General features: G+C 39.3%; 1 protein-coding gene across 8 annotated transcripts in view; it reads left to right on the forward strand.

Moving 5' to 3' along the window:
- The window catches only part of LOC139170349 (polypeptide N-acetylgalactosaminyltransferase-like 6), a 306,275-nt gene that overhangs the window by 75,387 nt on the left and 203,018 nt on the right, over nt 1-27,870 (forward strand). For 7 of the 8 annotated variants that reach the window (XM_070757439.1, XM_070757437.1, XM_070757438.1 and 4 more), the window contains 2 exons: nt 23,210-23,395; nt 26,610-26,793. In XM_070757439.1, coding sequence (XP_070613540.1) covers nt 23,239-23,395; nt 26,610-26,793 — 341 coding nt within the window. In that variant the 5' untranslated portion in view covers nt 23,210-23,238. Of the gene's footprint in view, nt 1-3,169; nt 3,217-23,209; nt 23,396-26,609; nt 26,794-27,870 lie in introns of those variants that run through there. The other variant, XM_070757440.1, reaches the window with a different exon arrangement.

The raw sequence follows: 27,870 nt of genomic DNA on the forward strand, positions 1-27,870 counted from the left end.
TACTACCGACCTGGCATTGAGTAGCAGCAGCTTGAGCCCAGGGCCAGAATTACCCTCATCACCAGTGCCCAGGGTTGGGTTCACAGAGTCGGAACAAGGGATCATTATTAAGCAGTGATCCCTCGTTCCCCTGGAACGGCTAGCTCTGTGGCCCCCGCCATATCTGCCTCTCCCCAGCAAGACCGGAATATTCCGACCCTCCGCCACCCCAGACATCGGTGCCCCCTCCCCTCCTGCCTCTCCAGTGTCAGGTAGGCTAATTAGATCATTCATACCATTTTCATTTATTTCATCCGTACCATAATCCCACCCAGCTCACCCATAACAATCATTCATTTCATACATCTTATCACAGCCACTCCAATAAATTAAGTCCCCCTTCCAATAATTAGCTAAAATATTAATAACTAAAAAACTCCATATAAAATCATATTAATAATTAATAAAAACATCAAATTAGTCTAAGACTGGAATACCAAATTACACTGAATTACTCTTAAGGTCATAAAATTATTATTATTATTAAAAAAACTTGGTAAAATTTTAAAGTGCTAAGGTTATAAAGCGTTAAAAATATAGGAAATCATTAAAGTCAATTGTTCATCAAGTCTGCAATACAGCACCAGTTCTAAAAGGTGAATGCTGGGAAAAAGGTTTCAATGTTCAGTGAGAAGTCCTAGTATATTGTTCTTCAGCGTCTTTGATGTCAGCCACTGTCAATATCTGAGTCTCAGGATACAGTGGTAAGGTGGTCTTCTCAATGCTGGCCATAACCACTGACTAGTGCTGTAAGAGTTCAGGCTCTTTACCTCAGTTTGAGTTGTCCCAGGTTCTTCCCTCTCTGTGGAAACTCCAATTCTCGCCAAATACCCCAGTCACCCTCCGATAGCTATCAGACCTGCTGGGCAACATTTCCGGCTCGTCTCCTCCTCCATGGTTCTGCACAGCTCGCAAAACGCCCCTAGGTAGCCCCCACATGGTCCCGGCACAAACGGCATGAAAAGCACAAACAGTTGCAAACTCTTTGACCTCTCCTTTCACGGCAGTTCCACTCTCCATTTCAATCATGTTCGTTGGCAGCTCGAATTTCAGTAACGGGTGATGGTCCCTCCGATGCTAGACGCCCCCACCATTTGGCAATCTGACATCCCAGGCCCGTCTAGACTGATAAGCCAGGGTTAGTGAAGCGGCAAGTGACAGGCGGTTCAATCAGGCAGCCGCTGTTTTCCGAGCCCCAGCTGATCACGCTGGTTGGCTCTCCGATGTCTCCAGCGTCTCTCAGAAGCAAACGAACAAATCTTCCAAAGCAGAGGCTTCTCCCTTCTTGGATGGAACCCAAAATTGAGCTGCTGCCTACGTAATTGTTCCTATACAGCCGATGTTATCGCCGAAATCTAGCGAAGCAGCAGATGTAAATGTGTAAATACAGGAGGCAGTAGATAACAGGCAGCGGCGGCTCCATTTAGCTAGTGGCCGCCATTTTCTGGGCCCCAGCTGATAGCCTGCGATAGCCTGGGTCTACCCATGATTGATCTTAATTCTGTTATTGTAATATTTGCATTTAGTCTTTCCCTATCTTCTTCAGAGATTGTTGGTAGATTAATTTGTTCTAAATAGTCGATAATTTTCCCTTCCTCTACCTCTTCCTGATTATACAAACTAGAATAAAATTGCTCCACTATTGCTTTTTTTAATATTTTGTTTGTTTGCCTTTCCCCTGTAGGGTCAACCAATGCTTCAATATATCTTTATGATTTTTGGTTTGCCAATTTCCAAGCTAGCCACCTTCCAGGCTTATTAGCACATTCAAAAGTTTTTTGTTTTGACCCCTTAATTTTTGAACCAATTCCTCTTGGTTTTGAAGAGTAACTTTGTGTTTCATCAAATTTAATTATTCTAATATTTTTTTTATCCGATGGATTTTTATGTAATTCTTCTTCCAAGAGAGTTACTTTTTGATTTAGGGCTCGTATCTTACTCTGCTTTTTTATTATTTGCTGATAAGTAGGATATTGATAGGCCTCTAATATAAGCCTTAATGGTGTCCCATAGGTTAGCTTTGGTTGTTTCATCATTATCATTTATTTTGAGAAAATATTCTAATTCTTTCTCCATCGTTGATATATATTTCTTTTCTTTAATTATAGATTGATTTAATGTCCATCTTTTTTTGGTATGGTTCTCTTGCTCCCTCCATTTAATCCAAATGGGGTTATGGTCTGCCCATGTATTGGGCAGTATCTCAGATTCTATTAGATTTTTTGTAAATTCTTGATTGGCCCAGGCCATATCTATCCTGGACCACGACTTATGCGGATATGAGAAAAAAGTATAATATCTGTTATCAGGATAGAAATATCTCCAAGTATCTTTCAGGTAAAGTTTTTCTGCCATTTGATTAAAGGTAGAAGGCAAGGTTTTCCTAGGTTTTTTTTATTATTGCTTTTATAGTCTTTTTTCCTATCTACTATTGAGTTATAATCTCCAACAATCACTACTTTTGCTGGCTCCATCTCTAATAATATTTTGTGTATCTTTGCATAGAATTTGCTTTGGTTTGTATTAGGAGCATATATTGAAATTATTACTGTAGGGGTAGTTCCTTTATTTATTTGTACAATCAGTATCCTTCCTTCCTTATCTGAATATAATAACTTAGGTTTCAACCATGTTTTGACATAAATTGCAATCCCACATTTTTTAACTGGGGCCAAGGCTACAAAAAGCTTCCCTAACTTTGGACATTCTAAAATTTGGTATTGATCCTTTTTAATATGTACCTCTTGGAGACAGGTGATATCTGGATTGTGTTTCACTAATTTGTACCATATTTTATTTCTTTTTTTGGGGGCGCATTTATACCATTGATATTTATAGAAAGTAATCCTATTTCATCATGTAAGGTTGTATTTTTAACTCCGTTCCCTAGCTCCTGTCTGAGAGCTTGTAATTGCACCTCCTCTGTCATTGTCATTCCGTTTGTATCTAATCTCTGGCTCTTGCAAATTCTCTTCTGAGGTCAATTCTTCCCTGCTCTCCCCTTCTTTTTGCTTTGTCTCTTTTAGCTCCTGTGTCTCTATCAATTTAATATGCTGGTCATAAAAAATTTGGGCCTCCTCTACTGAATTTATTCTATATTTTTTCCCCAAGAGGGTAACTAGGAGGCCTTCTGGAACCAACCATCTGAATGGAACTCTATGCTGTTGTAACTTTGAGGTGAGAAATTGATAAAGTTTTCTTTCCTCCCTGACCCCTCTAGGGATTTGTTTTAAAACAATGGCCTCCTTTTCCTTGTATGTTATTGTATTTTCCCTTACCAGATGATATACCTCATCCCTTGCTGTTTTTTTCAGAAACCTCCCATGCACCTCCCATGGCAATTTGTTTCTGTGGGCATAACTAGTATAAACATGATATATTTCATCAATTTCTTTCAGGGCTCTATTGGGCGTTGACCCTGTGATGCCCGCTATTATCTCTGCCATTTTCTTCTTTGTTCTCCTGTATATTTTGGAACCTCAGGAAAAAAGAAGCTTTCTCAAGTTCCACATTGAGTAAGGCCTCTTTCATACTTTTAATAGCTGACATTGTATTGGTTTCCGTTTCGTGTATTTTTATTTCCAGTTTTTCACTCTTCTGTTCTATCTCCTGTATTTTTTGTACGTTTTTAGAAAGTGTTTAGACACTCAATTTTTTCATCCATTCTACCTACTCTATCCTCTACTCTTTGCATATCTCTTTGGATCTTACCCCTCACATTTTCCATATTTCCTGTCAGTTTTTCATAGTTCTGATAAATTGATTCTTGCATCTTTACATCAACTCTTGTAACGATGCCAAAGTTATAGTTGATGCTTGAGGGGCCATAGTTGTCACACTTTCTGTTCCTCTAATATTTTGTGGGGTTGATGGTTGGGGTGTTGTTGTTGGCTTATTACCACTTTTAGATTGGGATGTGATCGCTAAAGGTCTTGACATATTAATTAGTCCCAAAGTCACCAAATATACAATTTAATATACTATAGATCACAAGTTGATTGTTTAACCAGTTAATAGAATAATAATTAGTTTTAATTAATAGATTAATGTAAATTAATTAATTAATTAATTGGGATTGATTGAGATCCCAATCAAAGTAATATATATTATTGTCAGTCTAACAATTGCACACTAGCGATAATCAATAATAATAATAATAATATTAGTCAATCAATACAATTCATCAGTAATATTATTATAATAATAACAATTCAGTTATGTGATTATGAGGACAGGATAACAATAGAGATCAAATTAAAAGGTCAATAACAGTTAGTATAAATTCATTTATAATTCATCACTTAGTATAAAGAGTGTTAGTTGGTTGAACCACTGATACCGTGTTTCCCCGAAAGTAAGACAGTGTCTTACTTTCTTTTTACCCCCAAAAGCCCCACTACGTCTTACTTTCGGGGTATGTCTTACATTGGAAAAAAATTGAAAGGGTCGCGTTCCCGAAGGCATCTCCCCAGAGTCCAGAAGGGCAGCCGTGGGACAGGAGCCTCGTGAGCCCTTTTCCAAGTTTAACCTGAGGGCTCCAAGCGGCGTGCATGCGTGGAGCCACAGACGCATGTCGGGAAAGCGTGGGTCTGGAGGGGAGGAGCCGCTCTGCGCAGTTGGGCAGCCCCACCTGCCTGCCGGAAAGGAGGCGGGCGAAGGAGGGCACAGCTCCGGCCGCTCGCCTCGGAGCTGGTCGGCCTCGCTGGCCGCTTGCAGCCGAGCCTCGGCAGGACTCGGTTGCTGGGACAAGCACCTTCGCTGCAAGCTGCCGCCCGCTCGGCTCACTTCGGACCAGCGCCATCCTTCGCTTTGCCAAGCCGGGGAAGAGGCAGTGGCGCCGTGGCGAGGCGAAGGCGAGGGGCGCGAGGGGAGCTTGGAAGCGACATCATCGGGCTCCCCCCCGGCAATACCCCCCATGTTTCCCCGAAAGTAAGACATATGTCTTACTTTCGGGGTACGGCTTATATTAGCCGACCCCCCTGAAACCGCCGATACGTCTTACAATCGGGGGTGTCTTACTATCGGGGAAACAGGGTAGTTAAATAATTAAATTGATAGTTAAATAGTCTAGCAATATAGATTTCCCTAATATATTTTAAGTCACTTGAACATCTAAATATCTGAATATTATATATCTCAATTAAGTGTGTCTTAAATATTATTTAAATTCTAAATCATAAACAATAATAAACAATAAACCATAAACAATAATTATAATATATGTTACTTATAAAATATAGAGTTATAATATATTGTAATATGGAACTATATGGAACTATATATTGTGATATGAAACTATATTATTACTAAATAAGCAAAAACAAAAACAAAAAAAATACAATGGGTGCTATTTCAAAGTAAGGAGGAAAAGAGAAGAGAAAATAAAGGAAGCTTACAGATAGATATATAAGTATTTCAAATAATCAAATATCAGATGTCAATGTTTGACTTTTATATGACTTTTATACTTCCGACGATTTTCTACGATCTTCTGTCTTCTATATAAATCTGGTGTTAAATGTCCAAGATATCCAAATATCCAAATGTTCTATCACCAGAGTTCAGTGTCTAAATTAACTTTATTTATGAAGTAAATTGATTGTAAAGTCAAGAATCCCAGGTTTTATCTAGAAGTTCTCAGTGTTTCAGACGATCTTGTAAAAATTCCAAAGTTCTGAACCAAGTAAATCCTAGTTATTAGGCGTGCTGATTTAGCAGTATCCCAGCACAGGCTTCTGATTTGCAGAGTCACCTCTAGGCCGCTCTATTCTATTCTTCTTTTTTCTTAAACCACTTCCGCAAACCACCATACACATTCAAAAGTCCACCTTGCCCTTGCTGCACAATCTATTTTCGATGTTATTAATCCAAATCCAAATCCAATCTGATAGGAGGAAAGGGTCTATGATCTACTTCCTATCACTGAGCTCCGATCCCAAGCTCTGATATCGCCAATACAACCCTTCCACTGCTTTCAGCAATCAGGCAATGGCCGCTGTGAAAAACCTAAAATTTTCAAATAGATTGTCACTGATTTTTCCTATCTATCGCAACAAGGGCTCTTCTTCCAAAACCCTCTACTTTTGTCAAAACACAATCCACTTTTCCCACTAGACCACGATTTCAGTAACTACTGCCTCAAATCAAGCTTATTTTTTAGCTGCTCTTCTCGCTTCCCCTTTAAGTGTCGGGCAGCCATGTCTCTGGATCGGCACAGGCCAATCTCTTTGGTTCCAGCCCTGGGGGGTATTCCCACTCCCTGGGGGGGGGGTTGCCTTACCACCACGGGTACACAGGAATTTCCCATTCAAGCTACAAATCCGTACAGGTTGCAACTGCCTCTATGGCAACCAAAAAAAAGCCAAAAACAAAGAACAACCCCAAGAGCTCCTCGGAGACCGCTCCACTGCAACGTGATGTCAAACCGGAAGTCCTCCCCTTCCAAAGTTTCACGACTCCTCCCATTGTCTCAGCACTCCTAGACCAGCTTTTGTTTCTGAAGAAGTCTTTGAGGACGGCTCGCGTCTCTTTTGACTTCTGGATTCCCCATTTCAAAATGGAGGGGCAATCTTCCAGGCCCTGCTTTAAACCCCCTCAGGAGGCTTTTGAGAAAAACACTGTTCCTGGGGACGGCCCAAGACTCCGGTGCCCGGCAAAGATGGGGGGAGAGATGGGCATGAAAGGCAGGGCCACCCGTCGCCGTCCTCAAAGACTACCTCAGAAACAAAAACTGGTCTAGGAAGTCTTGTCCTGCCAGTTTGCTGTGAAGTAGGGGGAGGAGGTAAAGGAAGGAAAGAGAGAAAAAAGAAGCAGTGTTTGGTCCCACGACAAGCCCAGCCTTCCCAGTTCCAGACACAAAAGTACGTCACCTTACCACAACAAGAGGCAATGAGGAGCAGGAGCTGCCCTGACCTCCAAGCAATGGACCCTTCCGTTCCCCAGCAAGAGGCCATAACACCACCATGTGGGAGAGGGAGGGGGAGGAGACCAACTAGAGTTGTGTCGTGTGAGCCCAGCAGCAGGAGGGTCTCACCGTCACTTGGCCGGGGAAGAGCTCCCCTCTCCCCCATGCAGCCTGGGCTTTGCTGGGGGCTGGCTTGGAAAGGGAATCCAAGGCACTTGGGGTTGGGTCCAGGGATCCTGGGGGCAAGGCGTCCCCTCGTGGCATCTTGGGAATCCCGCAGGGGTGAAGCCAGGCCAGAGCAAGATTTCGCAGAAGCAAAAGACAGAAGTCTTTTGCTTCTGTGCAATCTCTCTCTGGCTGGGCTCCAGCCCCGCGGGATTCCTAAGATGCACCAAGGGGACGCCTTGCCCAGTTCTTCGCAGCAGCAAAGTGTCTTCTTTCCTTTCGGGTGGAATAGCACTCGGCTCCTGCACGGGGTTGAAAAACCCTGCGCGGAGAGCCATTGATGTCTGCGCCCCTCCCCTCACTTTAGAGACTCTCCATATGAAAGAGGAGAGGGTGAAGAAAGCATGGGATTGTCTAGATGCCCACAGCATGAATGGACCTATCTCTCTCTGCAAACAGGGAGGGATCATTAGCCCTCCAACTCTTTTTCCCCCATAGCCCCCTCCCCCTCACTTTGCGGACTCTTCACATGAACAGAGAAGGGGGTGAAGAAGGCATGGGATCATCTAGATCCCTAGACCATGAATGGACCTCTCTCTCTCTTTGCAAACAGGGAGGGATCATTAGCCCCCCAACTCTTTTTCCCCCAAAGCCCATTGCCCCCACTTTGGTGACCCTCCACATGAACAGAGAAGGGGGTGAAGAAGGCATGGGATCGTCTAGATGCCCACACCATGAATGGACCACTCTCTCTCTGCAAACAGGGAGGGATCATTAGCCCCCCAACTCTTTTTTCCCCATAATGCCCTCTCCTCCTACTTTGAGGACTCTCCACATGAACAGAGAAGGGGGAAAAAGGGCATGGGATTGTCTAGATGCCCATAGCATGAATGGACCTCTCTCTCTGCAAACAGGAAAGGATAACTCAAGAGGAGGCAAACTGTCCCATTCTTTCCTTCCCAAAGTACCATTTTGTTAGGACCGTTCTGATTGGATGGTGGCCTAGTGTCCCATGTGGCGAAAAGGCTGTGGCTAAATGTGTTTTTTTGTGACGAAAGGGCTGGGGTGAATAGTTAGGTGCCTTTTCACGAGGGAGAAATTGCAGCGGTCTATTGTCAGAGAGCAATGGCTGTGGAAGAAAGAGCTTCATCCAATTGGCAGAGGCAAAATATCCTAGACCCACAAGAAACACCCCCGATTTGGTGGTGGGGTTTGAATGCTTATCTGGTGGTGGGCACTACTCACAGAGCACCTGTTTCATGTTCTGTGTGTTCATATTTTAAAAAAATCATTAAAAATATTAAATTAAAAAATATCAATAAAAGAGTTGGAAAAGCAATACTGGGATATAATCCCCAAAATGACAGAATGATCTCAATTCGAATCCAGGGCAAACCATTCAATATCATAGTAGACTAATTCTATACCCCAACCACTGGTGCTGAAGAGATTGCATGCCTCAGATACCCCTGCTATCATGGGTCTAGGCTATGGTTTTCCTAGTTGCAATGTATGGCAGTTAAAGTTGGACAATAAGAAAGGCTGAGCACCAAAGAATTGAGGCCTTTAAACTATGGTGCCGGAGAAGACTCCTGTGAGTCCCTTGGATTGCAAGCAGTTGGGGCCACACTGCACACCAATTGTAAAACGGGAGCTGCCTGATGAAGAAAACAGGAGATACCTGATGAAATGGACAAGGCCATTAGAGCTGTCAACTCTGCCACCTGCTTATTGGACCCATGACCCTCCTGGCTGGTTTCGTCCAGTAGGGAGGTGATGCAAGGCTGGATATAGGCAATGGTCAAAACTTCTTTGGGCGGGGGGTCCTTTCCAGGTCCCTTAAAGGCGGCACCTGTGTGCCCCTCCTCAAGAAGCCTTCCCTGGATCCAGCCATTTTGACCAACTATCATCCAGTCTCCAAACTTCCCTTTTTAGGGAATATTGTTGAGAAGATAGTTGTGCTCTAAATCCAGTGATCCTTGGAGGAAGCTGATTAGTTAGGCTGTTTGCAGTCCAGTTTCAGGCCCGGCTACAGCACTGAGACTGCTTTGGTCACACTAATGGATGATGTCTGGCAGGCCTGGGATAGTGGTCATTCCACTATCCTGGTGCTTCTTGACCTCTCAGTGGCTTTCGATACTATCAACCATAATATCCTTCTGTGCCAGCTGGAGGGGTTGGGACTGGGGGGGTACCATTTTAGGGTGGTTCTCCTCCTACCTCTCCAGCTGGTCACAGTTGGTATTAGTAGGGGGTCAGAGGTCTACACCTAGGCTTCTCCCTTGTGGGGTGCCTCAGGAGTCGGTCCTCTCCCCTCTGCTGTTTAATATTTACATAAAATCGCTGGGTGAGATAATCCATCAGCACGGGGTTAGTTACCATCAATACTGAAGATATGCAGCCGTATGTTTCCAGCCTGAGGTGATGTGCTGGTGTCTGGACGCTGTGAGGGTCTAGATGGGTGCCAACAGGTTCAGAATCAACCCCGACATGACAGTGGCTGTGGGCATTGCCTCACAAAGACAGCTCAATCTGTCCTTCCATTAGCCAGGATTTTGACCCCATTCAGAGAAGGTTCGCAACTTGGGAGTCCTCATCGATCCACGGCTAAATCTGGAACATCTTACATCTGTGATGAGGGGGATGTTCACACAGGTTCGCTCGGTGCATCTATTGCGACCTTATTGCGGCTGCCAGTTGTTGGGTTTGATCTATAAAGCTCTAAAACTTTCGATTTCTAATACGTTTTTATGTACTATTTGTGTATTATTCATGTTGTAAGCCACCCTGAGTCCTTGGAGAAAAGTGGCCTAGAAATTGAACAAATAAATAGATATGATGAATAAATAAATGTATTTATGTAGATTAAAAGCCACAGTACAAAACAATTGATAATGAAAGTAATATCACTGTGTACATAATCAAGATTTCCATCACACTCCTTGCTCAATTTGTGGTGCAGTTGTCCCGTGATCCCTCACGTAGAATTGACCTGTGTAGGATCTCTTTAGTTGCTGCCCATCATCATCTCTACTATGTTGCCACCTCAGAAAACATGAAAGATGAATTGTTCTAAATGCCTGAATCACAAATTACTTTTCAGTCCACATACGGTAGGTCAAAGCTTATCCCTTAGAGAGCCTTGTTCACTTTCTCAGTCCAAGGTTTCAACAATCTCAATTCACCAATCTCTGGCCAGCTGACAGTTGACTGTGAAAAAATATGAATTATTTTGTCTGCAATAGTCACAAAAATTTACCTAAATGTAGTTCTTGTGATTCAGATATAGATAACCTTTAACAGTGTCACCACATAGGATTTGCGCATGCGTCGCTCTAGATAGATGCACCGAGAGAAAGCTCCCTCATGTGAAGAATGAAAAGTAAAAGTTAACCCTCGACAACCCTCTCTAGCTTGGTGAAAGTGCATTGAGAGGAAGCGAATTGAACAAAGCTGTTGAAAACTTTATGAGAAGGAGTTAAAAGTTGAAGCAAGTAATAGTTTTTAACGTGTGTAAGTGGAGAAGCGAGAATAAAGGAAAGATGGCGTCTACTTCGGAGTTGGAAGGAAAGATGGATTCGTTGCTTAAAGCATTTGCTGACATGGGACAGCTGCTCCAAGATATGAAAAAGGAATTATCGGTCGTTGGTGCTGGAATGGCAGACTTGAAAGAACAATCCAAAACACAAGATCAAAGAATTGGGAAACTGGAGGTGGGGAAGTCTCGCCAGGAACTCCGCATCATTAACTTGGAGGACAGACAGTGGAGGGCTAATCTTCATCTGAGGGGTTTTCCTAAAGACTTTGCGGAGAGTAAACATGTTATTCAAGCAATTCTCCAGTGGTTCAATGAAAACAAGGTTAAATGTGACCTGTAAGAATTTGAAAGAGCGCACTGGGCTTTTGGATCTCGGAACTGAGGGGATTCAAAAGACATTATTGTAAGGTTTGCCTCAGAAAGGAGAGCGGCAGAAATATTCAAAGAGTTGAAGCAGATTCTAAACTTACGCTACAAAGCTATTCCAATACGCGTTTTAAAAGATTTGTCTGCTGAGACCCTCAAGATGAGAAATCAGATGAGAGAAGTGACCTCCCAACTTTATGAAAATGGAATCAGATTTTCATGGCGTTATCCAGCTACAATATTTGTTTTTAAAGATTCCAAGGCTTTCCAGGCAAGATCGTTGGAGGAGGGAAGAAATTTGCTTCACCAGTTGGGGTTAAATCTGGATGGAGCGTCCCAGGCACAGACATCGAAAAACCGGCCAGAAGCAGGAGAGGATGAGTTGTTTATGCTCCAACCGATCCGTGTAGCAGAACAAAGCAAGGCGGACAAAATCGCAGCACTCCAGAAGGAACTGGATTCTCTCCAGGAGAAAGAGAAGAGGGATGAGCCAAGAATTACCCGCCAGAAGAAAAAATAAAAAACTGAACTGAGCTGACTTGCTAATATGAGTTTCATATTACTAATGAGTACTATGAGTTTCAACTAACTAATCTCTTTCTTGTGTACTTTTTTTGGGGGTTTTTTCGCTAACTAATAAGGGGAGAGGAGGAAAGGAGGGGGGAATCTTTTGATATGCTGTAAAATGGGGAGGAAGGGGGGAGCTTTCTGGTGGAATGCAAATCCAGGGGTGCCTCTCGATAACGAAAGTTTTTTTCGTTGCCTCCCCCTGGGGGGGGGGGTCAGGGAAGAGGCACTAGGGTGGGGATTCATGGTAACTAAAAAACATTTTTCCGGTAGGCTCTGTTTTGCAGGAGGGGGAAATGTATTTAAAATTATGTAAATGGGTGATATAGGGTTATTATCGTTGAATGTAAATGGTCTTTCATCACAGAAAAAACGTTTTAGAATCATGAAGCTGGCTAGGGACAGTAAAGTTGATGTTTTACTTTTATCAGAAACTCATAAAGGAAGGGAAAAAACAGATAGATTAGTTACAAATAGTGAGTGGCAACAAGTTTATGAGTCGAGAGGGACAACCAAATCAAGAGGAGTAGCCATCTTGTTTAACTATTTACTATTTAATATTTTAATAATTCTACTTAGATTAACGTCATCCCCTATATTCAATACATGTAACGTTGATAGCCTGGATACCTTTATTCCACTTGTCCTCTGCCATTTAAGCCATATTTCTAAACCTGCTTTAAAAGGATCACTTAAGGTACTGGTTTCAATTCTACTCCAATTTTTAAATAATAGTTCTTTATTGTTTATATTATTAATTTCTTTTTCTATTCGTACCCATTTCTTTTCCCACCATAACTGTAGCTCCATTAACCTTTCCATTTGAAATGCATTTCTATATAATACTAGACTTGGGCTGCCCCACCCGCCCTCTTTCTCTTGTGCAATCTGCCAATGTTTCCTTATTCTGGGTTTTTTATCTCCTTCAATCCAAAAATTTAGTCTGTTATCCCATTCTTTTAATTTTGCCTCAGGAAAACTACCAGGTAGAACCTGAAACAAATACATCATTTTTGGTATTATCATCATCTTAAGAGCCCTAATCTTAGCCATTCTTCCTAACTTTTTACCCTTCCAATTTTTAATCTGCTTCTGGATTTTTTTTCCATATTAGGTTATAATTGACCGTTGCTATTTTTATTGGATTCTTGAATAACCAAATTCCCAAATATTTCATTTTTTTTACAACCTAGTTTCAGTTTTGAAGTTTTTTGAATTTTGATTTGCTTTTTAGGGCCTGTATTTAAACATATTATCTCTGATTTGTCTATATTAACCTTCAGTCCAGATTGGTCTTTAAATTCCTGAAGTAGTATCATTATTCTTTTCATCATTTCAATTGGGGTTTCAGACATCACTATAGCATCATCTGCAAATAAGTTTAATTTCAATTCCAATTCCCCTATTTGATAGCCTCTCCATTCCTTATCATTTCTAATTTTGTTTGCTAGGGTCTCAATTGCTAATGCAAATAACATTGGGGATAGTGGACAACCCTGCTTAGTTCCATTTTGAATTTTAACCATTTCTGTCCTGTTGCCATTTACTCTAATTTGAGCCACATTATCCTTATATATTGTTTCTATAACTCTACAAAATGTGTTTCCCATATTTAAATCTTTACATAATTGAAATAGGTAGTCATGGTTAACTTTGTCAAAAGCCTTATAGACATCTAATTTTAAAATGCATAGTTTTCTTTTGGTACTGGTAGCATGGTGTAAAACATTGACCACATTTCTTATTGGTTCATAAATTTTCCTTCCTTTCACAAATCCATATTGATCTTCTCCAATTATTTTTGGTAATATATTCTCCACCCTATTTGCCAATATTTTCATAAATATTTTATAATCTTGATTTAATAGGCTGATGGGGCAATAAGAGCTCGGATCCATAAAATCACGATCTGGTTTTGGGACCGTTATAATTTCTGACATTTTCCATGTCTTTGGAGTTTCAAAGGTCTCCAATACATTATTGAACAATTTCTCCATATTCGGTAATAATTCATTCATATATACTTTATAATATTCAGCAGTAAAACCATCTGGACCTGGGGCTTTGGCCGGTTTCAATCCCTTAATAACTCTAGATATCTCTTCACTTGTAATTTTTGCATTTAGCATTTGGGCATCTTCTTCCTCTAATTGCTTTTTAACCTCTGAGGTTTACGAAACAACTTACTCTTTTTTATATAGTTCCCCATAGAAATCTCTCATTATTTTTTCCATTTCTACATTACTACGTTTTATTACACCATCCTTATCTTTTAAAGCAGAGATGTAAGATTTCTCTTTTCTTTTTTTCAAATAATGTACCATTTGCTTCATTGATTTATGACCCCAACCTCTAATTCTATGTTTCATAGTCATATTCATTTTATTCCATCTTTCTTCGTCAAGTAATTGCAGTTGCTTTTTCTTAAATGATAATAATGAATTCCATTCTCTATTTCTTGTAATTTTTAAAGTTTCTTGGATTAAATCTATTTCTTTTAATAAATTATTCCTCTTAACATCCCATGATTTCCTAATAAAAGCTTCAGTACTAATGCAATTGCCCCTCATTACTGCTTTATGTGTATCCCAAACTGTTGTTTGTTTAACTTCACCTGTTGCATTAATACAAAAGAATCCATTAAGTTCCCTTTGTAATTTAATTCTACTCTCCTCATTTGCTGAGACAATGGGGTTATACCTCCAAATTCTTTGTTTGCTACGAACCTCTATCTCTATCACAGCTAACAGAGGAGCATGATCTGATAGCCAGATAGATTTTACTTCCGCTTTCTTAAACTTTACCTTATCTGTTTTGTTAATTAACATATAATCTATACAGCTAAATTTATTATGTCTTGCAGAATAGAAAGTGTCTCTATTAACCACGTTTTCATGAAGGTCCATCATATTGAGTTTATTTAGATGTAATTTTTTCTTATCCCCCTTCCCTGCTGTTAATTCCAGATTAAAGTCTCCTGCTAAAATCACAATGCCTTCCGCAAATTCATCTAATTTCCGTTTTACATTTATTATAAATTGTTTTGCATTTACATTGGGAGCATAAATTACCGCTAAGGTTACTAGCTTGTTACTTATTTTCCCCTTAATGAATAGCATTCTGCCATCTTTGTCTCTTTTAATATTACTTAACTGAAAATGCACTCTTCGGTGCAACAAGATGGCAACTCCTTTTGCTTTATTCGTGGCTCTCGACTCATAAACTTCCTTCCATTCTGCATTTGTGAGTAATCTGTCTGTTTTTTCCCTTCCCTTATGGGTTTCAGATAAAAATAAAACATCTGCCTTACTGTCCTTTGCCAGCTTCGTGATTCTATAACGTTTTTTCTGTGATGAGAGACCATTTACGTTCAGCAATAATAATCCTATATCACCCATTTACATAATTTAAATACATTTCCTCTTCCACCAAAACAGCCTACCGGAAAAATATTTTTTCATTACATTGAATCCCCACCCTGGTGCCCCTATCCTGACCTCCCCCCCAGGGGGAGGCAACGAAAGAAACTTCCGTTACTAAGAGGCACTCCTGGATCTGCATTCCCTCAGAAAGCCCCCCTTTCTTCCCCATTTTACAACATAATAAAAGATTCCCCCCTCCTTCCCTCCCCTCCCCTTGTTAACTAGCGTGAACAACCAAAAAGAAATACAGAAAAAAGATTAATTAGTTGAAAAACTTGATACCGTGTTAGCAAGTCAACTCAGTTCAGTTTATTATTTTTTTCTTCTGTCGAGTGACTCTTGGCTCGTCTTTCTTCTCCGTTTGGAGCGAAGCCAGCTCTCTTTGAAGTGCGGCAATCTTCTCCTCCTTACTTTGCTCTGCCTCGCGAAACGGTTGGAGAGACAACTCTTCTTCTGCTGCCTGGCTCTGGGTTGCTCCCTCTGGATTTAATCCCAGTTGGAAAAGCAGCTTTCTTCCTTCTTCTAACGATCTCGCCTGGAAAAACTTGGTATCTTTAAACACAATTATTGTAGCAGGATAATGCCAGGAAAATTTGATTCCATTTTCATACAGCTGGGAAGATACCTCTCTCATCTGGTTTCTCACCTTGAGGGTCTCAGCAGACAAATCTTTTAAAACGCGTATTGGAAAAGCTTTGTAACGTAAGTTTAAAATCTGCTTCAACTCTTTAAAGATTTCTGCAGCTCTTCTTTCTGAAGCAAATCTGATAACAATGTCCTTTGAGTCTCCTTTACGAGGTCCAAAAGCCCAATGCGCTCTTTCAAATTCTTGCAACTCACATTTAACTTTGTTCTCAATGAACCACTGAAGGATTTCTTGAATGAGTTGTTTACTCCCCACAAAATCTTTGGGGAAACCTCTCAAGCGAAGATTAGCTCGACGCTGTCTATCTTCGAGATTTATGATGCGAAGTTCTTGGCGAGATTTTCCCACTTCCAGCTTTCCAATTCTTTGATCTTGCGTTTTGGATTGTTGTTTCAATTCTGCCATTCCAGTTCCCAGTGCAGATAAATCCTTTTTCATATCTTGGAGCAGCTTGCCCATGTCAGCAAAACCTTTAAGCAGCGAATCCATCTTTCCCTCCAACTCCTCAGTAGACGCCATCTTCCCTTTGTTCTCGCTTCTTCACGCAAACACGTTAAAAAAAGTTACTTGCTTCAACTTTTAACTCCTTCTAATAAAGTTTTCCCACAGCTTGTTCAGTTCGTTCTCCTCTCAATCCACTTTTACCAAGCTAGAGAGGTTGTTAAGGGTTAACTTTTCCTTTTCCTTCTTCATATGGGGGAGCTTTCACTCGGTGCGTCTAGCTCGGGCGACGCATGTGCAGATCTCCAGTACTGAAGCTTTTATTAGGAAATCCTGGGAAGCTAAAAGGAACAACTTATTAAGAGAAATAGATTTAATCCAAGAAACCTTAAAAATTACAAGAAATAGAGAATGGAATTCATTATTATTACTTAAGAAAAAGAAATTACAATTACTTGATGAAGAAAGATGGAATAAAATGAAGATGATTATAAAACATAGAATTAGGGGATGGGGTAATAAATCAATGAAGCAAATGGTACATTATCTGAAAAAAAGAAAAGAGAAATCCCACATCTCTGCTTTAAAAGATAAGGATGGTGTAATTAAACATAGTAATGTAGAAATGGAAAAAATAATGAGAGATTTTTATGGGAACTTATACAAAAAAGAGTATGTTATTTCGCAAACCACAGAGGTTAAAAAGAAATTAAAGGAAGAGGATAGACAAATGCTAAATGCAAAAATTACAAATGATGAGATATCTAGAGTTATTAAAGGGTTGAAACCTGCTAAAGCCCCAGGTCCAGATGGTTTTACTGCTGAATATTATAAAATGTATATGAATGAATTATTACCGCATATGGAAAAATTGTTTAACAATGTAATGGAGACTTTTGAAACTCCACAGACGTGGAAAATGTCAGAAATTATAACTGTCCCAAAACCAGATCGTGATTTAACTGACTCAAGTTCTTATCGCCCTATCAGCTTATTAAATCAGGATTATAAAATATTTATGAAAATATTGGCAAACAGGATGGAGAATATTTTACCAAAAGTAATTGGAGAAGATCAATATGGATTTGTTAAAGGAAGGAAGATTTATGAACCAATAAGGAATGTGGTCAATGTTTTATACCATACTACCAATACCAAAAGAAAACTAAGTATTCTAAAATTAGATGTCTACAAAGCTTTTGATAAAGTTAACCATGATTACCTATTTCAACTATGTAAAGATTTAAATATGGGAGATTCATTTTGCAGAATTATAGAAACAATATATAAGGATAATATAGCTCAAATCAGAGTAAATGGTAACAGAACAGAAACGATTAAAATTCAGAATGGAACTAAGCAGGGTTGCCCACTATCCCCAATGTTATTTGCATTAGCAATTGAGACCTTGGCAAACAAAATTAGAAACGATAAGGAATGGAGAGGTTATCAAATAGGGAAATTTGAATTGAAATTAAATTTGTTTGCAGATGACGCTATAGTGATGTCTGAAACCCCAATTGAAATGATGAAAAGAATAATGATATTGCTCCAGGAATTTAAAGATCAATCTGGACTTAAGGTTAATATAGAGAAATCAGAGATAATATGTTTAAATACTGGCCCTAAAGAGCAAATCGAGATTCAAAAAATATCAGGATTGAAATTAGGTTGTAAAAAAATGAAATATTTGGGAATTTGGTTGTTCAAGAATCCAATAAAAATAGTGACGGCCAATTATAACCTAATATGGAAAAAAATCCAGAAGCAGATAAAAAATTGGAAGGGTAAAAAGTTAGGAAGAATTGCCAAGATCAGGGCCCTTAAGATGATGATAATACCAAAAATGATGTATTTGTTTCAGGTTCTACCGGGTAGTTTTCCTGAGGCAAAACTAAGAGAATGGGACAACAGATTAAATTTTTGGATTGAAGGAGACAAAAAACCTAGAATAAGGAAGCATTGGCAGTTTGCACAAGAGAAAGAGGGGGGTTGGGGCAGCCCGTGCCTAGTATTATATAGAAATGCATTTCAAATGGAAAGGTTAATGGAGCTACAGTTATGGGGGGGGGGGAAGAAATGGGTAGAGTTAGAAAAGGAAATCAATAACATAAATAATAAAGAATTATTATTTAAAAATTGGAGTAGAACAGAAATTAGTAACTTAAGTGATCCTCTTAAAGCATGTTTAGAAATATGGTTTAAATGGCAGAGGAAAAGTGGAATAAGGGTATCCAGGCTATCAACGCTATATGTATTGAATATAGGGGATGATGTTAACTTAAGTAGAATTATCAAAGTATTAAATAGTTTAAATAGTTTAACGAGAATTGAACAATTATATGAGAAAGATGGAAGAGTCAGTAGAACTCGATTGGAATGGTGGATTGGTAAACAGAAATGGTTGCAGATTAATGCAATAAGCACATATTTAAATAAAAGTGAGAATAAAGAAGCTTTCTTACGAGAAGAAAATTGCTTAGAAAAAATAATAAGAGAAAAGATAAATGAGAGTAAAACACAAGCCGGTAATATATACAGAATGCTATTGCAGATGGAAGAGGAAGTAACAAAAAGTTTGACAAGATGCTGGCAAGATGATTTACAAATAGATGAAAGGGAAATGAAAGAAATAATAGAAAATATATATAAGATTAAAAATACAAGAGTTAGAGAGATGAGAAGGAAAATTTTATATAAATGGTACTATACACCAGTACAAATTGCACACTTCCAGGGGAAAGAGAAGGGTAAATGTTGGCATGGATGCCAGGAAAAGGGAATTTTTATGCATATGCTCTGGGAGTGTGCAGAAATTCAGAAATTCTGGAATGTAGTGCAGAACGAAATTAATAAAATGTTAAACATTAACTGGATAATTACAAAAGAAATAGCAATTTTAATTAAATACAGGGAACTAGGAGAATTCAAGGAAATTAAAGCCGCAGCATTGGAAAGTGCCCAAGCGGTGATGGTATTAGGTTGGAAAGACTCTACAAAATGGACATTACAAAATTGGTACTGGTACATGGTGGACCACATACATTTTGAAATCATGGAAATAAGATTAAACAATTTCGATGAGAACAAATTGGAGAAGTTGATGGTGCGATGGAATAAGGTAAAAGATTATATGTTAAGTAGAATCTGTGATGTAAATATGAAAAATAAATTGCAATCACTCTTTTAGTAATACTTGATGCAAGATAGAGCCAAGGAATAATAGATAAACAATTAAATTTTATTTGAATCCTCTTGTATGGGTGGTGGGGGTGATGGTGTGTGTGTTGTTGTTAGGTGATGGGCACATGCACTGTGCACTGTTATATGTTTGTTTTATGTTAACTTTTTAAAATCAATAAAAACTTTATTTAAAAAACAAAACAAAAAAACACAGTGTCACCACATAATTTCTGACGATCAGTTCCTTACTACTATAGTGAAGATCTGAACTTTAGCTTACCATAATTTTATTTGTTCTTAATTTTTGACTGGAGTAAGAAATTTTACTTCTTAAAATTAAAGCTGTTAATGGAAAATTCTGATAATCACTAAATGCTAGCAAAGAACTAATGGTTATTTTTTATCAGATGTTTAGCTTAGCTTAGTGTCATATCTAATTTTGCTCATAGGGTCAGAACTGGGCATCCTTATGGTTTTATGCAAGTTCATTTTCTTGGGATAACATTGAATGTCAGATTAATTAAGTTGATTATATTAATTAAATTACAATAGATTAGGCTTATCATATCTGCACTGCAAAAAATGTATACTGCTAGAGGGCAGAAACAGAAAAGTATAATGATTGTGTGGATTTTTACCACATGAAATAATATGCTTAATTAATGTATACAATTTTATTAGGAAAATAGCAGCTGCAAGGAAGTCTGAGTATTATTCAGATGATAATAGATAAGGAACAAAACTTTAATTTTTGACTCCCAGTCATGAACTCTACAAAATAATTATCTGGTCTTCCATTACCACTTATGGCATTCCATTCAGTATTTGCTGTAGATTTCAAGAGAAAACTTTATTGGTACCTAAACAATATCCTTAGAATTATTGCGGGGAAAATGTTTTATGTGATCTTTCTAGAATCCAAATAGTAGTTAATGACAAAACTCAACATTTATTTGTTTATTACATCTCACCTTTATTACTTTTAGAAATAAATCAAGATGGCAAATGTAACCAACATAGCTTCCTCCTAATAATAATTAATTTTGTTGGAGTGACATACTTTATGAAACCAATGTTATATTTGTTTTTGTTCATATACCAAAGACACAATATATTGGTTTTTAAAAAGGCAGATGTGCAGGCCATATTTGTTTTCCTCTTATGTACAATCATATCCAATTTTCAGACTCTGACTAAACAAATTTCTCTAGGCTTTTGGATTTGTCATCCGCTGACAAACCATACTAAATGAATAGTCCTTAATGGTACTACATCCACATTGAAATAAAATAAGCAATGGCTCCATCTTAGGCCCAGTATTCTTCAATATTTTTATAAATGACTTAGATGAGGGACTAGAAGGGGAACTTATCAATTTGTAGATGACACTAAACTGGAATAGCCAACACCCCAGAAGATAACCTCAGGATCCAAAAAGATCTTGACAGACTTGAACAATGGGCCTAATCCAGTGATGGGCTATCAAATGTTTTACTACCACACTGGGGGTGTGCCTTATGCATTTTATTTCAACATCTTTCAGTGCAAATTGGATGCTCTGGGGTGGAGCTCCAAATTTTGCTACCAGAACTGCATTCCTGACTGTTCCCGTAGGAGCCCATCACTGGCCTAATCTAAAGTGACCAGATTTCTACACTAGTAAAGGGGGACACTGTTGACAGGGGGAGGGGGGACTTGATTAAAAATTTGGCCTATATGGAGCAAAAAAAATTATCTTTCTTTCCCCCCCTCTTTCTCCTTCCTTCCTCTTTTTTCTCTCTGTCTTTCTCTCTCTTCCTTCCTTTCTCTCTCTCTCTCTCTTAAAATGGGTCCTTTTAAGGAATGCATAACATCGTGAACTGAGGTGTGAAATGAAAGAAATAGTCAGATTGATTACAACAGAAACAATACAATAGTCTGCTGCCTTCTCAGATAAGAATAAAAGTATACCCAGAACACTTCAGTTAAGTTTTCTACTAGATTTGATCTCCAGTTGATCCAATCACTGTTTAATAATCATTAGAGAGCGTAATATATTGAGAACTTTTGTTTTTTAACAAAAAAGGTTTTTTTCCTTTATAGGAAAGCTAAGATCTGAAGACATTTAGGGGAAGAGCTGAGAATGGAATAAAAAAGAAAAAAAGCAATGAGATCGGAGGAGTAGCTGGAAGGGCTGCAGCTGAGGTGTGCTTCAGGGAGGCCGCTTCTACTTAGGCAAGGCCTCCTTTCATTTGCAGCCCCCCTCCCTGTTGTGTGGGCAGATGATGGGTTTGGCTCCCTTCCCACCTATCCATAAGCCGGGCGGGGGAAGAACATTCAATGGCAGCCCTAACTGAACTCCCATCTTTTTTTTTTTTTTCTTTCTTTCTTTCTTTCTTTCTTTCTTTCTTTCTTTCTTTCTTTCTTTCTTTCTTTCTTTCTTTCTTTCTCTTTCTCTCTCTCTTTCTTTCTTTCTTTCTCTCTCTCTCTCTTTTTCCTCTCTCTTTCTCCCTCACTCTCTCTTTCTCTTTCAGGACCTGAACATAAAAAACACCTTCTGGGGTCCTTTTAAGGAATGCCTAACATTGTTAGGGATGGTTTGTCTGAGATGTCGTTTGCTTCAAAATCTGAGGTTTCTCTTCCTCCCGCCCTTCACAGCTGGGATTGCAGCTTCCTTTGAAGTTTTTGTAGAGTGCTTCAGCTCCTGCCCAAGGAACAAGCAAAAGGGTTGCTCCACAAATACCTTCTGCCTTCGGGCCTGCCTTCCTTCTTCCCCATCATTCTGAACCTTCCCCTCGTCCTGCCCAGAGGGATGGAATCTGCCAGGATGCTGAAGCCCCCTGGCACCCCTTTGGAAGGGTGGGGCTGGAACAGAGGGGTGGCTGCGGGAGCCCCCCCACATCATTTGGCGGCTAAGTGCCAGCCCCGATGTGCCTCCGCCCGCTTGAAGCTGCCCCCAGATTTAGAGCCTGAGGCAACCAGCACCTCCTGAGCCTCCCTTGGGCAGAGGAGCTGGGCGGCTGCCTCTGGACTGCTTTTTCCAGGTTCCTGCCACAGCCCCACCAGGGGAGGAGAACTATAAAAAAAAGCGGGACATTTTTCAAAGGCCCCGGGATGCGGGACAAATCATCAAAAAGCGGGACTGTCCCGCCAAAAGTGTGACGTCTGGTCACGTTAGCCTAATCAACAAAATAAAATTAATATGGAGTAAAGCAAGGTCTTACACCTAGGCAGGGGAAACCAATTAATGATTTGCCATTGCCTCCTTCCGAAGGCTTAAGGAAAGTAAGTAGCTGGCTTTGTATCTAAGGCACCCTAGAACTCATGGTCTCTCTGATTTTCTAATGCCTGTTCTGACTGTTATTCTTCCTATGGTCAACTAAAGGATATGAAAGGAGAAGAGGTATAGAGCTAACTACTTTTAATAAAACCTTAGCAATTGTTTATTTGCTGAAAAATTGTATCTAATTTTTGAAATTGCTCCAAGTTGATTTGATCTTACACCTTCATTTAATGCTGATTTAACTATATAAATGGAAATAAATACACATTCATACTATGAATATTTTTACATAATTAATGGGTTAGTAAACTCATTTAGAAAGGGCACTATTTACAAAACCATATGCCAGAATGTTCATTTGGCCTTGGACAGCAGGCTCTGGAGTGTTGATAAATATCTTGGGGTCATTATGGCTATGATTCTATGCTGGATGGAAGTTTGCCAACAGTGAATATGATATGAAGAGATTTCAAATGTCAGTTGCTTCTTTTTGTGTATTTATACAAAGAACATTTGCAATTTATGAAGCGCCTTAGACAGTTTGACAAATAATGAGGAGCTCCAGGAATGGGGGGGAGCAAAGTGAATGTGAATATGTGTAATGAAAAGGATCGTATATTCTTGAGTCACCCCTTCCTAACCTATGCTTCCATATTCTTATCCATATATTTTGTAGAACATTTAAAAGAGAAATTGGAAGAATATATGGCTCATATTGATAAAGTGAGAATTGTACGTACCAAGAAGCGGGAAGGACTTATTCGCACCAGATTACTTGGAGCTTCAATAGCTAAAGGAGAAGTATTGACTTTTCTAGATTCACACTGTGAAGTTAATGTGAACTGGCTACCTCCTTTGCTAAGTAAGTAGAATAAAGTATCTTAATCTGAATATTAGAGTATTTTGCCATTGTTTCTTTCTTCACCTCTTCTATCTCTTTGAAATAATAATAATAATAATAATAATAATAATAATAATAATAATAATAATTTATTAGATTTGTATGCTGCCCCTCTCCGAAGATTCCGAAGAAATGAAAACTAGTGTATTTTTCAGAGTATAAGATGCATCTTTTTCTATCTAAAAGAAGGTGGAAATGTCAGTACATCTTATACACTGAATACAGCCATTTTTGGCCTCCCAAAACCCATCCCCACATCCCATTTTTGTGAAAAATGGGCCTACTTTTCACAAAAATTGGGTGCACAGACGGATTGGGAGATCTACAAAGTGCTCCTGGGTGCTAGGGAAGGCAAAAAATAGAGCCGGGGTGGCACAGCAGGTAGAGTGCTGTACTGCAGGCCCCTGAAGCTGACTGCTAGATCTGCAGGTCAGCGGTTCAAATCTCACCACTGGCTCAAGGTTGAATCAGCCTTCCATCCTTCCAAGGTGGGTAAAATGAGAGCCCGGATTGTGGGAGCAATATGCTGGCTCTGTTAAAAAGTGCTATTGCTAACCAGTTGTAAGCCACCCTGAGTCTAAGGAGAAGGGCGGCATAAAAAATTAAATAAATAAATAAATAAATAAGTAAGTAAAAAACATCCCCGTTTCCCCCCCAAAGGTCACCTGTGGTTTCCCCCCAAAAGTCACCACTTCAAAAGCTTCCTAAGCCACCCAAAATCACTTCCAAAGTCTTCCAAACTCACCTCTACTTTCAAAATGCCTCATTTCTCCTTGCTGCCTTTCTTCACTCCATTTGCCTTTGTTAGGACCTTGATTTGGGTGGCATAGGAAGCGGCTCGAGGGGCGATTTTTGTGGGAAATTAGTGCAAGATAGGAAGCTTTTGTAGTGGCGATTTTTGGGGAAAATTAGTGCAAGATAGGAAGCTTTTGTAGTGGCGATTTTTGGGGAAAATTAGTGCAAGATAGGAAGCTTTTAAAGTGGCGATTTTTGGGGGAAGTTAGTGCAAGATAGGAAGCTTTTGGAATGGCGATTTTTGGGGTGATTTTAGCAGTGAGATGGGCTGAAGGAAGTGGCAGGCTAGGGGGGATTTTGGCAGCAGGATGGGGTGGCTGCGGGGAGCAGAGGAAGCGGAGGGTTAGAGGGGAACGTGGCAGGGAAATGGCAGCTCTGGCATTCCCCGCCTCAGGTGCAAGCAAAAGGGGGCGGGGAATTCCCATGCAAGCAAATGGGAAATCCCGGCGGTGACAGTCACAAGGCAGGGGAATCCCTTTGGCAGTCAGAGAGCACAGGCACAGTAAGAGAGCCCATGGACCTGGGCTCAGGTTCGTAAGACAGAAAGGGTTTTTAAGACGAGGCAAAGAAATCTTAAACCCCGGGTTCGTATCTTGAAAAGTTCGTATGACGAGGGGTTCGTAAGACGAGGTATCACTGTACAGTGCTTTCAGCACCTGCATGTAACTACAGCATAACCATTTTCTGGAATATCATATTTCATTGCACATCTGTGATTTTTATCATGATCTCACTTCAATCCATGAAGTAAGATAGACTTTAGCTGTCCTTTGCTCTATTTGTATTAAAGATTTTTTCCCTTCTAATTCTGACACTGTACAAAACATTCCTCAAGCTATTATTAGGTTTTGTCACTTCTTTCCTTTAGGAAATCAGTGACTTGAAACAGAAACAATTGAAGCAGGATAGGGATTGACAATAGAGGCAGCAAATTTCAAGGTAGTTTTCTACTGGGTCAGAGATGAGAGGAAAGCATTTCCACACAATAATGGGGAAACTGCAGAGGCATAAGTAAATCTTTCTGAGATCTAATGCAAACATTCTAGTTGGAACTGACAAAGAGAAAAGTTCAGGTGTCAGCCTCTTATTTCAGACTAGCAATTGATGGTGAGCAGGATAAAGGGAAGCAGGTAATATTGTAACTGCTTCTTTGATACTGTCACTGCAGCAGCAGCAAAATTAAGATAATTTCTTCTAACCTTGTCAGTAATACCAGTTTATTTTCCACCATATTCAACTTGCTGTACTCACTGCCTCTGCTTCCTCAATACTCCATGTGGACTTTAAAAGCCTTCTGTATTAGATTTACTGGCATTAAGAAAAGTTAGAAAGATTCTGTTTTTCTGTAATGTTCAGAAACATTGACTCATGCTTAATAAATGTAAGTCTGCTGACAGTTCCATCCATTCATAAAGCAAAGCAACAATACATACAATTATTTAAATACTGGTGAGGCAGAATCCTCATTCAACAAGACACACAATTCCAAGACCCAATGCCTGAGATGGTTATGTGGAGAGAACAGGTATTTAAATTCTAAAGGCAGACTGTCTCACACCTAACCAAATCTCAAGAAAAATACTGTTCTTAAAGGCAGAACCAACAGAGAAGGCATCTTTCCTGAGCTCCACAAGATAATATTGCCTAAACTAAATGATCCAAAGTCTGCTGACAATCTCAGATCATACTAGATAAGAAAATGTCTTTATATATATGATGAGCCTGACAAAGTCAGCTTAAGAATCCAGTATAACTTGGGATTCATCTGAATACCACTATGCCACTAATATCGTGAAAGGAAATAAATACCCTAAATACCCTAAAAATTTGGAGCTTCTTTTTTGCAAATTATTTTTGTAGATTAATTCAGACATAAAATAGTATTATGGGTATATAAAAGTGTAATGGACTGGAAGATCCCTGCCTTTCAATTACTGGGTTACGGTAATGCCAAATATATTTCAATAACAAGAAGCAGAATTGTCTTTGTGAATATTGTATGCAAAGCTCAAATGAGCATTTTTCATTCATTTTCCTTTCTGCGCATCCTTGTTAGCTCCTTGTGTGATGGACTGGAGCAGTACAATGACAATGATATACATGGTTTGACTTTGTTAGTCTCACTGGGATGCTTCTCTCTTTGAAGAACTATAATGGCTTCTAATCAATGTGCACGTGCTTCAAGCTCTGAGCTTGGATGCAGATATGAAAACTGAAATGCTTCTAGGGCCGTGGAGACTTGCCTAAGCAATCTTCCAATTTAAAAAAATAGTAAAGCAGAGCAAGAGGGAAGAAGCCCAAGGACTTTTTTCCCCTTGGATAAAATGATAAATGGTTTGATTGTCTTGCTGTTTTTGTATTTTCTATTTTTATATTTCAGACCAGATTGCACTGAAACATAAAACTATTGTATGCCCCATGATCGATGTCATTGACCACAACCACTTTGGGTATGAGGCACAAGCAGGGGATGCCATGCGTGGAGCCTTTGACTGGGAACTGTATTACAAAAGAATACCAATTCCACCAGAGCTCCAAAGGACTGATCCCAGTGACCCTTTTGAGTAAGTAGTCATTGCACTGAGCATGAAAATGAAACACTGCCGATGATGGGACCTTAGAGCAAATTAAACTCATATTGTACAGCTTTATTAAAACGAGTAACATGCAGGAGCCATGGAGAGAAAAATCAAAGAGTGGATGAAGGGATCGATAGGAATGCCTTTTCCACTATTGTTTGAGCAGGAAGAAATCTTGTTATCCAAAGGCTCTTTGTCCTTAACAGGAGAAAAAAATAGTAGATAATGAGAAATAAATTTATCTGTGTTGATTCCTGTTACACAAAACATGTTTGTTAGAGATTAACAAAACAGATAATCAATCTTCAGTTTGCTCTCATCTAGCTAAGGCTAGATAACACATCTATTGATTGTGTTGTTATTATATATATCTTGTATATATTTTTTGTATTTATTTATTTGTGATCCACATTTATTATTTTTACAAATAACTCAAAGTACCAAACATAGCCAACACACTTTCTTGGTTGTAGTTTAGCTATAACAATCTTGACTGTAAAAAATATGACTTCAGTAACAGAGTTGTCGAAGCGTGGAACTCATTACCGGACTCCATAGTGTCATCCCCAAATCCCCAACTCTTTACCCTTAGATTATCTACGGTTGACCTATCCAGATTCCTAAGAGGTCAATAAGGGGTGAGTACAAGTGCACTAGAGTGCCTTCCGTCCCCTGACCTATTGCTCTCCTATATCTCCTATACCTTTTTTCTATTCCTATATCTCTTCTTCTATTCTTTCATTGATATGTTCTATTACTATATCTTCTTTTCTATTCTTTCATAGATATATTTTACTATGAGTATCTCCTCTATAACCTTCATCATGTATTTTACTATGTGTGTATATATATATATATACCCACTAAAACTCTCATTGTGTATTGAACAAAATAAATAAATAAAATAATAAATAAAATCTTGTCAGGGGCGGCAGGGTTTGGGATGAGAGAGTGTGAGTGGCTTAAGCTCAGCAATTTTTCATAGCAAAGATATGACTTGAATTCATGATCTTTCACTTTCAAGCCTGGTGCTTTAACCAGTAGACAAAACTGGCTCAGATG

This window comes from Erythrolamprus reginae, chromosome 7 (genome assembly GCF_031021105.1).
Source record: "Erythrolamprus reginae isolate rEryReg1 chromosome 7, rEryReg1.hap1, whole genome shotgun sequence".
NCBI lineage: Eukaryota > Metazoa > Chordata > Lepidosauria > Squamata > Dipsadidae > Erythrolamprus > Erythrolamprus reginae.